We start from the raw sequence: 16212 nt of genomic DNA, 5'->3' as shown, positions 1-16212 counted from the left end.
AGCCTGCTTCCCGCGCCCCCTGCCTGCTGCTCTGCCTACTTGTGATCTCTGTCAAGTAAATAAAAACATCTTTAAAAAATAAATAAATAAAATAAAAATAAATTATTAAATTTAATTAAAAATAAATAAAAACCAGTTCATTGGAACACACCTTCAGGCCCCTCTTCCGGATTTGTGACTCAATGCACCCCACCCTGTGTTTACCTCCATCAGAGGCCCTACAACAGTTTATTTCATGTATGTAATCACAAGTCTGTCCACCCTGCTAGACTATAAATTCCATGACACAGGGGTGCGTGGGTGGCTTAGTCAGTTAAATGGCTGCCTTCCGCTCTGGTCATGATCTTGGGGATTGAACCCCACCTCAGGTTCCCTGCTCAGTGGGGAATTTGTTTCTCTCTCTGCCTCTCCCCCGTTCATCCTCGCTCTCTCAAATAAATAAAATAAAATCTTTTTTTTTTTAAGATTTTATTTATTTATTTGAGAGAGAGATAGTGAGAGAGAGCATGAGTAAGGAGAAGGTCAGAGGGAGAAGCAGACTCCCCGTGGAGCTGGGAGCCTGATGCGGGACTCGATCCCGGGACTCTGGGACCATGACCTGAGCCGAAGGCAGTCGTCCAACCAACTAAGCCACCCAGGTGTCCCTAAATAAAATAAAATCTTAAAAAAAAAAATAAATTCCATGACACATAGTAGGCTCTCAATATATGTCCCAAGAATATTATACACACACGAGCTCCATGAAAGGGGCACCTTGTCGTTTGGTACACTGCTGTATCCTCAGAGCCTAAAACAATGCCTGCTACATAAGTTATTCAACAGATACTTGTTGGCTCTCTGAGTGAATACAAATAAAAATATACACACCAGGGGCGCCTGGGTGGCTCAGTGGGTTAAGCCGCTGCCTTCGGCTCAGGTCATGATCTCAGAGTCCTGGGATCGAGCCCCGCATCGGGCTCTCTGCTCAGCAGGGAGCCTGCTTCCTCCTCTCTCTCTGCCTGCCTCTCTGCCTGCTTGTGATCTCTCTGTCAAATAAATAAATAAAATCTTTAAAAAATAAATAAATAAAAATAAAAATAAAAAAATATATACACACCAAATGTATATCATAGACACAAATTCTAGATATCGACTTTCCAGGAGGCTAAGAACCCATGGAATTTTTCTGCAAAGTGAGCCCAAGGAGACATCACTTCTCCTTCCCTCAATGGCCAGATACCAGCCCAGCAACGTCAACTACCTCCTGGGCCTCCCGGATGACTCACTGGAGAGCTTTCTTGGGGAGGAGTGGGAGGAGATGACGGTTGACAAAAATAGCCACAAACACATGAAGCATCATCAAGCCTCTGTCTGTGGGATGAACAACAGGGCTGATCTCAAGGTCTCTCCCAGGCAGTGCAAAGCAGTACCCATCCTTCCAGCGCAAGTGGTTATCAAACGCTCACGTGGTCAGAGTCAGACGGACCTGGAGTCAATGAAATTAAATTGCCCTGACTCCTAAGCAGTCAGCCACCAGCGTTATATTGAGCACCTTCTTTGTAAATTGTGAAGGAAACACACCTAGGCTGCCATTATTAAACATCATGAAGTCAAGAATTCCCTCTGTGTCTTTTTTAATTTTTACAAAGGGCTTTCCCATACGTGATCTCATCTGAGGATCCCATCAACCAGGAGAGAAGGGCAATTTTACAGATGAAGAAAAAGACTCAGAGAGGACCCATGACTTACACGGAGCATAATTCTCAAAGTGTTTCGAAGACCGACAGCATCAGCATCACCTGGGGACTTGTCAGGCAGGTACCAAAGCCCTGAGAGGTTAAACCACCTACTGGAGCTCACACAGCTGGTAAGTAGTTAAGCAGGAAGCTACAACCAGGCCTGCGTGATTCAAGCCCCGGCTCATAATCCTGGAGCCCTCACCACCTGTACCACTCTAGCAGGTCAAGAAAAAAGGCTGGGACAGGGCTCCGTGACAAGTCACAGGGGTCTCTCCACACAGCCCCAAGCTGCTGGAAAGAATTCCAGGTTGGGGGTTAAAAGCCTAGGATCTGCTAGTCTCCAACTGGCTGGGGAGTTTCCAGAGCAGTCGTGCCACTGCCCTTGGCCTCTGTCAGCACTGAGAGTCAAGACACTTTATGGATGGGGAAGTGCTTTGGAAAATCATAACATACATCAGAAAGAAGTGAAGTGCTGTTTGGATTTTTAAGACTAGTGCACAGAGCATGCCTGTATCTCTCGGCACTTCAGAACTTGGGACTGGCTCCACGCTCGTGGCTCACAGAGGGTCTGGGGTGGTGGAGGTCTTGCTTCTGTTGTGTCTCCTCTAAACACCCACAGGTGCCCCACAGAGAGGGCAAGGAAACGTCTGAAAAACAAAGAGCGAGCACAGGGAGAACCACAGTCTCCCAAAGACATCCACGCCCTGTTTCCCATAGTGGCTGAATGTTACCTTCCAGGACAAGGGACCCTGCAGATAGGATTAAGATAAGGATCTTGATATGGGGAGATTATCCTGGAATATGTGGGTGGGACCGATGTAATCAGGAGGGTCATTATAAAACGGAAGTAGGAAGTCAGAGAGAGGCGCTGTGAGGACTGAAACAGACATCCAAGTGCTGTCATTGTTGGAGGAGGGGCGTGATCGGGGGAATGTGGGCAGCCTCTAGAAGCCAGGAAAGGACACTGATGCTCTTCGTGAGCCTCCTGAAGGAATGCTGCTCTGCCAACACCTTGATTTTTGCCCAGGAAGACCCACATCGGACGTCTGACCTCCAGAAATGGAACTCGGTAAAATCATGTTCTCTCTTTTTTTTTTTAAGATTTTATTTATTTATGACAGAGAGAGAGATCACAAGTAGGCAGAGAGGCAGGCAGAGAGAGAGAGAGGAGGAAGCAGACTCCCTGCTGAGCAGAGAGCCCGATGTGGGGCTTGATCCCAGGACCCTGAGATCCTGACCTGAGCCGAAGGCAGCGGCTTAATCCACTGAGCCACCCAGGCGCCCCCAAAATCATGTTCTTTTAGGCCACCGAGTTTGTGGTAATTTGTTATAGCAACAACAGGAAATGAATACAACCCAACAGAAAATGGACAAAACACACCAACAGGCATTTAACAGAAAAGGAAAGGCATGGGCCAGCAAACCAAGGAAGAGATAGTCAACATGTCCTGCCTCGCACTGCCATAACAAGTTGCTATGGGCTGGGTGGCTCAGAACAGACATCCCCATTCCAAAAAGGGGAAAGAGGAAAAAGGGACGGGGTGACAGGCCCTAAGCAAAACCTAGTCCATCGTATTTTGTGATGTCAGCCTAAGCAGGCTAGGACACAAGCTACTAAGAAGATGCAAATTAAGGCCCCAGCGAGATTCCGTTTTCCTTGGCAAGGTAATTGCAAAAAAATGAACATGCCTATCAATAACCAGCATGGGAGAGAAGATACGGATCAGGGAAGGGATCGCTCCTATGGCGCCTGAGGCAGGGCAGCACTTTGGTGGGAAACAATGCAGCATTAATCCTAAAGCTAAGCAGTTGCACTCACAGGCTTACACAAGGTGTATGACAAGAGAAGGGTCATCCGTGGTAGCACAGTAGAGAAATAATCAAGGTGTGCTCATGAACGGACACCATCAAAGCGGATGACAGACAGTGATGGGCCACAACAGGGGTGACACTTACCAATGTAATATTAAGTGAAAACAGTAGCTCTGAAAAAAATTACACAGGGCAACATCCTGTTTGATAACATTAAAGACAAGAGAAAGGAGAAACAGACAGCCCTCTAGGAACACCTGTAAATGTAGTATGACTCCCCGCAGGACGTGGGAATAGAAGGCATGAGCGAAACAAGATTGGGTATGATCTGAAAAAGTGGGAATCCGGACAATAGAGACATCTGGGTTCATGACACTAGTCTCCCTCGTTTTTCTATGTCGGACATGGCCCATTATACAAAGAAAGTTTAAACTACTATAAAGAGGAAAGCAGGAAATGATGAACGGGGAATCAGGAGTTGGGACCAAGGGCTGGAAGAGAACCCTAGGACGGAATGGTTGGCTTGGCTTCGCTCTGTTTACGGGCACTGATTACGTAACTAACTAAAAAGCTAAATTAAAGCAAACCGTGCATGCAGCAATGGAGAAATAATTAAAGAAGTAGAGGGGGAAACGCGTGAGGTCAGCTTTGTACACAGTGCCCAGTGGCACTTGGCGGATGCGTCCCTCTGGTGTCCTGTTTGCACAGAGGTACCTGGAACTCACGGAGACCGGGCCCCTTGCCGCCTCCTCATCAGACGCCATTTCTCTCACCTGCGTTCCTGACCAGCCCAGAGCATTCTTTCTGTAAAAGGCCTGGGCAAGGTGTCCCAGGGCTTCGAGGCTCCTGAGAAGACCTGGTGGGATGTTTGGGCTCTCACAGAAGCGGTTCGCTTGTACCGGCGGACTGTCAGACTAACTCATAGGGGTTCACGTTCCTCCCCGGCCCGTGTCATCATCGGGGACCCTAATGCATTTACCTGATTGCCGAAAGAAGGCACCAGGTGTCTGGAGAGCTGCTGAGAGAGAAGCACCCCATCAGGAACGAGGGTCTTCCTTCGAAAGAAAGCGAACTGAGAGGCTGATCTCCTTTGGCGCATGCGTGTTCCCGCGCACGGGCGTGCATGCGTGCGTGCGGGAGTGTGCGCATGCGTCCTTGCATGCACGCTTCCGGATTCACATAGCCCGGGTACTTTCAGGGACGCCCTGAATTCCTCAGAGTCCAGAAATGGTTAGGTCCCCTTTGCAACCTTAATGAGACCTCAGGAGAGAAAAATTGACTTCCTTCCTGCCCATGCTCCAGCTCTTCTAGCTCTTCTCAAAGTGTAGTCCCCAGACACACAACTGACGGGCAGCTTCCGTATCCCTGGGAATTCATTTAAAATGCCACTGGCCCCGATTTACTGAATCAGAGACTCTGGGGGCGGCGCTCGGGGATCTGTGTTTTTTTTGTTTGTTTGTTTGTTTTAAGATTTTATTTATTTGTCAGAGAGAGAGGAGAGAGAGCGAGCACAGGCAGACAGAATGGCAGGCAGAGGCAGAGGGAGAAGCAGGCTCCCCGCCAAGCAAGGAGCCCGATGTGGGACTCGATCCCAGATGCTGGGATCATGACCTGAGCCGAAGGCAGCTGCTTAACCAACTGAGCCACCCAGGCGTCCCGGGGGGAGCTGTGTTTTAACAAGCCTCCCAGGACTCTCGGATGGAGCCTGAAGGTTGAGAATCAATGGTTGATTTATCCCATCCCTAGACTCCTGGCATCATCCGCTTGAATTCTGGATCTTCAGTTACTATCAAGGACAGGCTCGCCAAATTCTTAATTTTTCATAAACTTCACCTTCTCTTTAAAAAGGGGTATCACGCCACCTCACGCCAGTGAGAATGGCTAAAATTAACAAGTCAGGAAACGACAGATGCTGGCGAGGATGGGGAGAAAGGGGAACCCTCCTACACTGTTGGTGGAAATGCAAGCTGGTGCAGCCGCTCTGGAAAACAGCATGGAGGTTCCTCAAAAAGTTGAAAATAGAGCTACCCTACGACCCAGCAATTGCACTACTGGGTATTTACCCTAAAGATACAAATGTAGTGGTCGGAAGGGGCACGTGCACCTGAATGTTGACAGCAGCAATGTCCACAATAGCCAGACTATGGAAAGAACCTAGGTGTCCATCAACAGATGAATGGATAGGGACACCTGGGTGGCTCAGTAGGTTAAAGCCTCTGCCTTCAGCTCAGGTCGTGATCCTGGGGTCCTGGGATGGAGCCCCACATTGGGCTCTCTGCACAGTGGGGAGCCTGCTTTCCCCTCTCTCTCTGCCTGCCTCTCTGCCTACTTGTGATCTCTGTCTGTCAAATAAACAAAATCTTTAAAAAAAGAAAACAGATGAATGGTTAAAGAAGATGGGGTATATATATATATATATACAATGGAATACTATGCAGCCATCAAAAGAAATGAAATCTTGCCATTTGCAATGATGTGGATGGTACTGGAGGGTATTATGCTGAGCAAAATGAGTCAATCAGAGAAAGACAATTATCATATGATCTCCCTGATATGAAGAATTTGAGAGGCAAGGTGGAGGGTTTGGGGGGGTAGGGAAGGAAAAAATGAAACAAGATGGGATTGGGAGGGAGACAAACTATAAGAGACTCTTAATCTCACAAAACAAACTGAGGGTTGCCAGGGGGAGGGGGTAAGGAGAGGGTGGTTGGGTTATGGACATTGGGGAAGGTAGGTGCTATGGTGAGTGCTGTGAAATGTGTAAGCCTGATGATTCACAGACCTGTACCCCTGGGGCTAATAATACATTATATATTAATTTTAAAAAATGAAAAAAAAAAAAAAAGAAATGCTAATCAAAACTACATAAATAAATAAATAAATAAATAAAGGTATCATGGGGCACCTGGGTGGCTCAGTAGGTTAAGCCTCTTCCTTCGGCCCAGGTCATGATCTCAGGGTCCTGGGATTGAGCCCCACATCCAGCTCTCTGCTCAGCAGGGAGCCTGCTTACCCCCCCCTCTCTGCCTGCCTCTCTACTTGTGATCTCTCTGTCAAATAAATAAAATCTTAAAAATAAATAAATAAATAGGTGTAATTACACTTTTACATAGTTATTTTGAAAAATGATAAATATAATCAATGTAAAACATTGTGGTAATAAGAGATTGATGTATTGAATAAAAGTACTGGGGTGCCTGAGTGGCTCAGTGGGTTAAGCCTCTGCCTTCGGCTTGGGTCATGGTCTCAGGGTCCTGGGATCGAGCCCCGCATTGGGCTCTCTGCTCAGTGGGGAGCCTGCTTCCCCCTCTCTCTCTCTGCCTGCCTCTCTGCCTACTTGTGAGCTCTCTCTCTCTCTGTCAAATAAATAAATAAAATATTTTTTTAAAAAAGTATTTACTGTTCGGTCGATGTGTTAGATATTTTGATTTCAACATTTATATAACCCAAGTGATTTTCAAATTCCACAGGCATCTTCTACTTCAAGTTCTTACAACATGAGCAGAAACTGAAATGAATGTTCAAAGGGAAATCATGATGTGAATTCCTTAATTCCAGGTTTGAAGATAAGAAAAGGCCAGTGCTTCCCTTGTTACAAAAACTACTTGCTCTTTGGGCATCTGGGTGGCTCAGTGGGTTAAAGGTCTGACTCTTGATTTCCACTCAGGTCGTGATTTCAGGGTTGTAACATCCAGCCCCGAGTTAAGCTCCGGGCTGCACATGAAGCCTGGTTCAGATGCTCTCCCTGTGCCCCTCCCTCCCACACACACACCTGCCCCCATGTGCATGTGCTCACTCTCTCTCTCTAAAAATAAATATATACATACATAAAAATAAGAAACAAAAAGTACTTGCTTAAAAGAGAATGACCAACGGGTGCCTAGGTGGCTCAGTTGGTTAAGAGTCTGCCTTTGGGGATGCCTGGGTGGCTCAGTGGGTTAAGCCGCTGCCTTCAGCTCAGGTCATGATCCTGGGGTCCTGGGATCAAGTCCCGCATTGGGCTCCTTACTTGGCAGGGAGCCTGCTTCCTCCTCTCTTTCTGCCTGCCTCTCTGCCTGCTTGTGTGTACTCTCTCTGACAAATAAATAAATAAAATCTTTAAAAAAAAAAAAAAAAAGAGTCTGCCTTTGGCTCTGGTCATGATCCTGGGGTCCTAGGATCGAGTCCCACGTCGGACTCCTTGCTCAGCAGGGAGCCTGCTTCTCCCTCTGACTGCAGCTCCCTCTGCTTGTGCTCTGCCTCTCAAATAAATAAATAAAACCTTCAAAAAATAAAATAAAAGATAATGACCAAAAAGATAAATTCCATGATCTTCTCCTAATAAAGTGATCTATCTCCCTTCAAAAAAAACAACAAATAACAGTGCCATTCACAAGTTTCTTGAAAGAACAAGCTCCTCAATTCCCTGCAAACTGATTTCCTGAGGCTCATCAGTAGCTTCCGTGTCAACAAATCCCACCTGCATTTTAGTGCGCTTTGTGGTTCATTCAATCATCTTCTTGCTCATCTGCCATGTACAGACTTCCTGTTGCTAGGCTAACACACTGGAGGCGGCCACGTGTGCCTTTTTTTCATTCAACAAGTATTTTCTGAGCTCCTCTAATGTGCCAGGCACTGACCTCTGTAGTCTGGTGGACAACCTGCGCTTTTAGGTCATTACAGCGACATTGGGCTCAAGCAGCGGGACTTGAAGAACATGAAAGATGGACACCTAACTTTAGGTGGTGGGAGGCAAGAGAAACTCAGAAGCTATCCCTGAGGAAGTGACATCTAAGTAGTCTAAAGGAAAGACCAACGAGGGGATGAAGAAGGATGTTCCAGGCAGAACAGCACAGGCCAATGAACAGTAGAAATATGGTGCAAGATAGGCTATGGTATTCTCTAGGAATTAGACCCATACAGAGGAGGACATGAGACACATTCAAACTGGATCTTCAGGGATGACTAGGCATCTGTTAAGGAGGTGAAAACGTCCCAGGAAGACTGTGCTGTATGTGCAAGGTGCAAAGCATATGCCATGTTGGGAGAGGGGTGAGTAATATGGGATGATGGCTTCATGAAGCGTAGAGCATGAGGACAGTGTAGCACCTGGGGGATGTGAATGCCATGGTTAGCAGTTTGGACTGAAAGTGATAGGAACTACGGAGGAGGGGAGAGAGGGAGGATGAGCGAGAGACAGAGTTAGTTTCCTTTTATAGTGACGGCTCCAACTGCCGCATGGAAGACACGTTAGAAAGAGCAACATTGGAGGTGGGGAGAACAAGTTGGAAAGAAGACTATTGCCATCCACCGACTGGGGTGACGAATGACAGATCCTCAACAAGGCAGTTAAACAGCTGGATCAAGGATATAAAGCAACATTAACAACACAGGCTTCCAAGTCAGAAGACCTAAGTGTGGATCCCAGTCACTATCTGTGAGCAAGTCACAGCTCTCTGAGATTCCGCTGCCTCCCCTGGGAAATCCCAGGGGACGACGATAAAACAGACCTCGCCATCGTCGAAAGGGTGACATAATATGATAGACACAAGCACCCGGCAAATGTGCATAAATGAGAGCCACCGTCCTTGGCATCATTAACTGGACATGGTTGACCAGATGCAGATCCTGAGAGAGACCAGAGACCACAGTGACTCCAGCGTCTCTGGCTGGCCACACTAATAGTAAGCAGAGAGTGGAGTAGGCAGGTGGGGAAGGAGGCCTGGGAGAGGATGCCCTAGTTTGTTGAGTAAGAAGTGCCCACAGTTGAAAGAGCTAGTCCTCCAGCGGTCTTTCGTACTCCGCATCTTGCTGTGTGCGCCAAGGAGGCAGGACCCTGACCACTTTGGACCCAGGCCACTTCTCAGTGTTGTCTTTGTAGCAAGCACCCTTGAGAGATGAGGTGGTGTCTCCCTCTAGGCTCGCTTACTCCTCCCTATGGGAGCGATGTGTTCCCAGGCTTGGTGTCCACCTGTGATGCGAACGCAGTGCTTGTAGAGCATCCATCTAGGCCCATTGTGCTGCCCCCATGGGACTCAGAGGCAAAGGGGATCATTGGAAATATGCCACAGCTCATATCATGTGCTGTGTGTGCCTGAGTAATAAGGTCCTGTGTCTCTGACCCCAGAGTCTCCTGTCTTCCGCCAGCATCAGGGAATCAGTGACAGGTGAGCTTACTAGCTTCTGAGCTGGAAAGAGAAACTTGGAGCCTTTGGTGTGTGCATGGCAGGTAAAGCCATGAGCAGAAACAACATCACCTGGGGAGGGATCAGGGTCACACACTAGGTGATACCAAAAGGGAAAGGATGAGGGTAAGAAAAGGAACTCCCAGAGGACCTTAAGAAAGAAACTTAGAGGGGAGTAATGCCTTATAAGCCAAGGGAGTATAGTTTCAAAGTAGGCAACAGGAAGAGATGCTGCTTAAAAGTCAAATAAGAGGAAGACTGGGGGCTCCAGGGTGGCGCAGCTGGTTAAGCGTCTCTTACTGTTGGCTCAGGTCATGATCTTGGGGTCATGGGATCAAGCCCTGCGATGGGCTCCAAGCTAGGCAAAGAGCCTGCTTTAAGATTCTCTCCTCCGGCTGCCTGGGTGGCTCAATTGGTTGGGCACCTGCCTTCAGCTTGGGTCATGATCCCCAGTCAGTCTCCCTGCTCAGTGGGGAGTACACTTCTACCACTTTCTCTGCCCCTCCCCAACCTGTTCTCCTTCTCTCTCTCAAAGAAATAGAATCTTACCAAAAAAAAAAGAAAAAAAAAAGATTCTCTCCCTCCCTCTGCCCCATCCCCCACTCATGCTCTCTCTCTCTCTCTCTCTCTCAAATAAAGAAACGGAATTAAAAAAAAAAAAAAAAAGATTCTCTCCCTCCTTTTGCCCTTCCCATGGCACATCTCTCTCAAAAAAAGTGCCCACTGAACTTAGCAACAAGGTCACTGGCAGAGAGATTTTAATGACATACTGTGGCTAGAGTGGGCGAAGAGTAAATTAGGTAAACATCTTAAATAAATATGTTTCCAAAAAGCTTAGCTGAAAAGGAAAGAGAAAGGTGGGGCATTGGTGACCGGAGGGGATGGGGGAGGGGAAAGGAAACTTTTCTCTGTAAATAGATGGAAGAGATTTGAGAAGACTATACACTAAAGAGAACAAACCAGGAAAAAGCGAAAAATTGAGTAAAAAATTAAGAGCTAGGGGCACCTGTGTGGCTCAGCCCATTAAGCATCTGCCTTCGGCTCAGGTCATGATCCCAGGGCCCCACATCTGGATTCCCTGCTCAGCGGGGAGAATGCTTCTCCCTCTCCCTCTACACCTTCCCCCTGCTTGTGCTCTCTCTCTCTCAAATAAATAAAATCCTTTACATTTTTTAAAATTAATAGCAAGGAGAAGAAAGATGGAACCAGGTCTCGGAAGAAGAGGAAGAGGGTGACTTCCAGACCCCAGGTGAGGGACTGGCTCAGACCCTCCTCTGCTGACATGGCATTTGCTCCAACCACACACCCTCAAGCAGGCCAACCGGCCAGCTCAGGCGGTGGTCTGCCTCCAGGTGAGTGGACCCTTCAGGGTCCCTAGGGAGGGGCCTGGTCATCAAGTGTCCCTGGTGCCCCCCTTGCCTGGCACTCCAGCACGCATGCACGTGTTTCCCAGCCTGGGCTCTTTGGAGATGCCCCCAGCTGTCTTCTACACACAAAAGGTCCAGACAAGTTGGGAAGGTGTTGCTCCAAGGCTTGTGAGCCGGCTTCCAGGAAGACTGAGTGCTCTGGGCCAGCAGGATGGGCGTTTGGGAGCGGGACATCAAAAGGAAAGAGAAGCCTGCTCTTGGAGATCGGGTGACTCATTATCCAGGTCCTGGGGGTTGGCAGCGGAAACACCGACAGGGATGCTCACAGAGGGAAAGGAACTGTCTTTTGCAGCGCACCTGCACTCTCTTTGGAGTTTCTGCACCCCCTCATTGGACTCTCCCAATTCTTGATACAGCCTTCTCACCTCGACAGGGCAGAGGAAGGAGCTGAGAGCTTGTGCGATGCTCTGCTCACAGTGTGTGTGGGCTCCGGCTCCCTATGACTTTGTCCCTGTGGCTCACACCGCCCTCTCCACGAAAGCAGCCACCAGTGCCTGGGGCAGGGCCAAGCGCGCACCACTCTCCTGCACCCCCCAGATGACACCAGGACAGCGACCACCGCCTCCCAGCATGCTCTGTGCCCTGTGCCAGGGAAAGTCCCCGAGTGCCTTAGCTTTCTCTCTGGCAGGGCGCTGGCTGGCTTCCCAAGCACCATCAGACCTCAGGGGGTCTGATCCCTTCTGGGTCAGGCCTGGCACAAGCAGGGGGCCAGCAGAACTCTGCAGTGGGGCCTCCCTCCGGGCACGCCTCTTTTATGCGCAGGATGACCTCAAAGAACTTTCTGCAGAGGTGTGAGAAGAAGAACAAAAGGAGAGAGCAGTTCCTGACACCCTGATGGTCCAGACCCTTTAAGAGACTGCTGGAAGCACCAGACGGACTCTCTCCATGAAAGAGCACGCGCGCAACACACAACCTTGCATGTAGTTTCTGGCTTTGAACACCTCCAACCACAGCCTCCAGCACCCGGCCCTCCTCCAGACCTCCGGGGCAGGCGAGGTATCAAAGGAGCGTACAGCAGAATCAGCCCAGAGGCTGGCTTTAAAAATGCAGATTCCCAGGCCCTGCCTCGGAGATTCTCATGTGGGGGGTCTGGGGTCAGGCCCAGGAGCCTACGTTTTGAACCAGCACCTCAGATGACTTGCGCGCCAGTGCGCAGCGGACCCCAGTTTGAGAAACCCGACTCTGAGGCTGAGACTCAACCCTCAAGCTCCAAAGTTTCCCCATCTCGTCGGGCGCACCGGCCGCCTCCCCTCCCTTCCCCTCCCGCCGGCCTCACCCTCGCGCGCGGTCGTGGAAGCATCGGGGAAACCTGGCGGGGACCCAGAGCTAGGGTCCCCGGGGCCTGCTCGCTCCTGTCGCCAGCGCACCACGGCCCCCGGGAGGCGCACCGCGGCGGCCTGCAGGGGGCGCGGCGCCGCGGACGACGCCGGAGGGGCCCCGGAGGCCCCAGCCCCGAGCCGAGCGGCTGGAGGGAGAGGGGCGGGGAGTGCAGGGGAGGCGGACGGAGGCGGGCGGCGCGCGGCCGCGCGGAGCCGGGCGCGGGCGCCCGCGCAGGGGCGGGGGCGGGAGCTGAAGCTTGAGCCGGGGGCGGGGCGGGCCGGGGCGGGGCTGGCGGGCGGGCGGGCAGGCGGGCGGGCGGCGAGCGCCCGGGGAGCGCGCCCGGGGAGCGCGGAGGGAGGAGCGAGGGGAGCGCGGGCGGCCGCTCGCCCCCGCCCCCGCGCCGCCCGCGCGCAACAGTTCCCCCAAAGTTGCCGCGCGGGAGGCGGGCGCGCCCGGGCGGCCGAGGGGCGGGCAGCGGGCGGAGGACGCGGCGTCGCGGCCGGGCGCGGGCAGGGCCGGCGGGCCGCGGCGGCATGGGCACCCGGCAGACCAAGGGCAGCCTGGCCGAGAGAGCCAGCCCCGGCGCGGCGCCCGGCCCCCGCCGCGAACGGCCCGACTTCTGGGCGTCGCTGCTGCTGCGCGCCGGGGACAAGGCTGGGCGCGCGGGCGCCGGCGCGGGGCTGCCCCCTTACCACCGGCGCGTCGGCATGGTCCAGGAGCTGCTGCGGATGGTGCGCCAGGGCCGGCGGGAGGAGGCGGGGACGCTGCTGCAGCACCTGCGCCAGGTGAGCGCGGGGAGGGGGTGCGGGGGGCGCGCCGGCCCCGGGAGCGCCCCGCCCCTTGCCGAGCTGGCCGGGAGCGCCGAGGGCACCGCCCAGGGCCCCCTCTCGCGGGGATGCCGCGGGTCTGGCCGCAGGTGCCTCGGCGCTCCCGCTGAATTTGAGGCCTCGGGGCGGGGCGGAGGAAGGCTGGCCGGGTGAGGCCCGGCTGAAGGGGACCTGTTGGAATAATGCCCCCCTTTCTCTCGTCCATGGGCAGAGAGGGAGGCAGGTCCCAGGGATGGTCGGAGGGAGCAGATGCGGGGAGGGATGCCTAGTCTGGATGCCAGGGCGCTTTTCTTCCTCTCTATCCGCTGACAGTCACCAAGGGTCCTCAAGGAATGCGCAGTCGTCACTTTCCCCAGGGGGAGTCCAAGGGCACAGCCCTGGGACTGATGAAGTGCCAGTCTTGAGATCATTTGCCCAACCTTGGAGGCATCCTGCGTAGCCGTCGAGGTGGGAGACAGCTTTTATCTCCCCTGGCTTACTTCGACAGGTGCTCAGCCAGGAGCCTCTGCTGAACAGTGGAGAGAAGGGAGGGGGGAGCTGGCTTGGTTTCCTTTGTGAGTACTGCGCTGCAGGAACCTGAGGCACTCCGCCTTCAGCCTGTTCCTGTCCCTGTTCCGTTGGCTAGGGACTGACTGCCTATCTGGGCAGTCCCCTTTGCTGTGGGGCTGCCCTGGGCAGATGCTGTCATCCCCATCCCTGGCTTGCTTTCCTCCTTCACTTTCCTTTGAGGGAGGGGGCCCCCTGGTCCATGGATTTTGTTGAGAGGCAGAAGGGTGCATCTCCTGCATCGCCAAACAAGTTGTCTTGGCCCAGCTTTTGGGGGGTGACTGAGTCCAGCCCCCATATTCCTCCTTGATCACCCCAGCAATGGTGGAGTCCACTGCAGACCTAGGAGCGGGGAACCTCAGGTGGCCTTTCTGAAGTTTCTCTATCACTAATGAAAGAGGCTGTAGGAGCGCTGCCTTCCTTGTAGGCGCTTCCAAAATCTAATCAGACACACATCCCTCCGGGGTTTTGTAGCACCCTTCCCCCTACCCCCCTCCACAGACACCTTCTGTATCTGGTGCATTGTTACCGTGGAGTGTGTTCCCAAGGTGTGTGCTGCATAGGGAGAAGGAAGCAGGGGCTTGAGGACTTGGGAAGACTTGGGGCTACTCCTCTTGCCTTCGCTTTTCCAAACAGCATCCAGCATGGTGCCTGAGATGCCTCTGGATCCCTAGGTTTCTTCTCTGAATTGAATCATTAAAAAAAGATGACATTATGCAGGACATAACTTCAGCAGGCGTGTGTTTCTCTGTCTTTTGAAAATGGGAAACAGAGGATGGCTTCTCCGGAAACTCTGATGCTTTCAGACGGAAAGATTGATTTTCCAGACCATCCTGTCCCATGGAGTACAGACAGTCAGAAGGTTCTACTACTGATCATGTGCTTTTCCCCCAGCACTGGGGTGGGTGCTTCAGGGGATACAGAGGAGCAGAGAGGGCTGACAGGTGGGGGTCAAGATAAACTCCATTTCAAGGGCAAAGGAACAAAGTCGAGCCAGCGTTCTCCAGGGCCATTTGCGTAGGGCCCGCAGGCGTTGGCAGACACCGTGGGCTCCTCCAGTCCCTCTGAAACTGAGCGTGATTCCACATCCAGAGGCTGAACCACTCCCTGGTTTTTGGAGAGTAGGTGAGTTCCTGTGGCCTTACGGGGTCCTTGAGACAGGGAACATTTCCTGGGAATTGTTGGTCTTGTCTGTGGCCTGACACCCTTCTTAGGTGTCTTAGCCCTTAGGGAGGGCTGATGGGGGGCAAGATGGGGTTAATCAGACTTGCCCCCTTTCTGTGAAAGGAGCAGGATAACTTGCCTTCCTGCTCCTGTGTCAGGCTCCTTGGCCTCTGGCCTGTGGGTGAGGTCTGGGGTCTCTTTGGAATCAGTGATGGGCCTCTCCGAGGGGCATGGAGAGCTACCCTATTGCCAAGAACATACAGATCAGGGCTCCTCCCAGAGATGGTCATGGCCCCTGAGCAGTGTGAGAGGGGAGCCCCGGGGTCCAGATGGCTATGAGAGACACACACAGGCCGTGTTCTAGGACCCTGAGGCTCTACAGAGGAATGTCGCGCTGGATCTGTGCAAGAAGTGGCTTTTTTTCCCAAATTGTGTTTCCTTTCCAGTTTGCTCCTCTAGTCTGGAGGTGGTGATGTTCAGAAAGGGAATGAGCAGCCACTGAGAGACAGGAAGACACCCCGGGCCTCACCAGGGGTCGGCTCAGCCCCTCGGGGCAAGTGTAGGTGAACGGGAACAGGTAGGGACCCAACAGCAGCCAGGACAGTCATAGCCCTGCGTTGCTTTTTCGCACAGTGCTTTCTCTTGTGTTTGAAAGCATGTGTTTAGCTGCTGGGTTTGGGAAGGCCATAGCTCTAGGGCTAGAGGAGACTTGGGATCTTAGACCCCTGTGCTTCTCAGCTTTAAGTCATTAGCATCTGGAGCCCTGAGTGAGCTATGGACATTCATCCCAGACCATGCACCAACATGTGTGTACAATCTTGCAAGAATTGCAAAGGGCTCGCAGACCCCAAGTTCAAGTCTGCTCTAGTCTGGTATCACGTTTCTCCCTCTATGTGACTTGCTACAGGCTCGGGAATGGAAGCAGGGACCTCGGGACCTTGTGTGGCAGCTTGTGGCGGCTGCTGGCATCACTCGCTTCCAAGTGCCCCCCACCTTCGCCTCTGAGGTCTGGAGGGTGGTTTCCCTGATTGGAGACTCTCGGGTCAGTCTGTGCTCGTCACTTGCTGGAAAGGTATTAGGAGACTTTACCTAATGCTAACTGAGCCAAGCCCAGGGGTTCAGGCAGAATGCCAGGAAGCTGCCCTGCACGAGTAGAGCGATCCCTCCTTCTGCAGGAGCTGTGTAATCGTGAGAAGAGCTGGGGCCCAAGGCGGCTTGCCTTCCAGTCCTTAGT

The 16212-nt window shown here is 52.1% G+C and overlaps 1 protein-coding gene across 1 annotated transcript in view; it reads left to right on the top strand.

Moving 5' to 3' along the window:
- Positions 1–12795: 12795 nt before the first annotated feature.
- The window catches only part of LRRC75A (leucine rich repeat containing 75A), a 44096-nt gene continuing 40679 nt past the window's right edge, over positions 12796–16212 (top strand). The window contains exon 1 of the mRNA XM_047707364.1: positions 12796–13226. Within this exon, the coding sequence (XP_047563320.1) occupies positions 12975–13226 (252 nt within the window). The 5' untranslated portion in view covers positions 12796–12974. The remainder of the gene's footprint in view (positions 13227–16212) is intronic.

This window comes from Lutra lutra, chromosome 16, assembly GCF_902655055.1.
Source record: "Lutra lutra chromosome 16, mLutLut1.2, whole genome shotgun sequence".
In the NCBI taxonomy this organism is placed as follows: domain Eukaryota; kingdom Metazoa; phylum Chordata; class Mammalia; order Carnivora; family Mustelidae; genus Lutra; species Lutra lutra.
The sequence above is the reverse complement of the archived record's forward strand: the minus strand, read 5'-3'. Positions and strand labels throughout refer to the sequence as shown.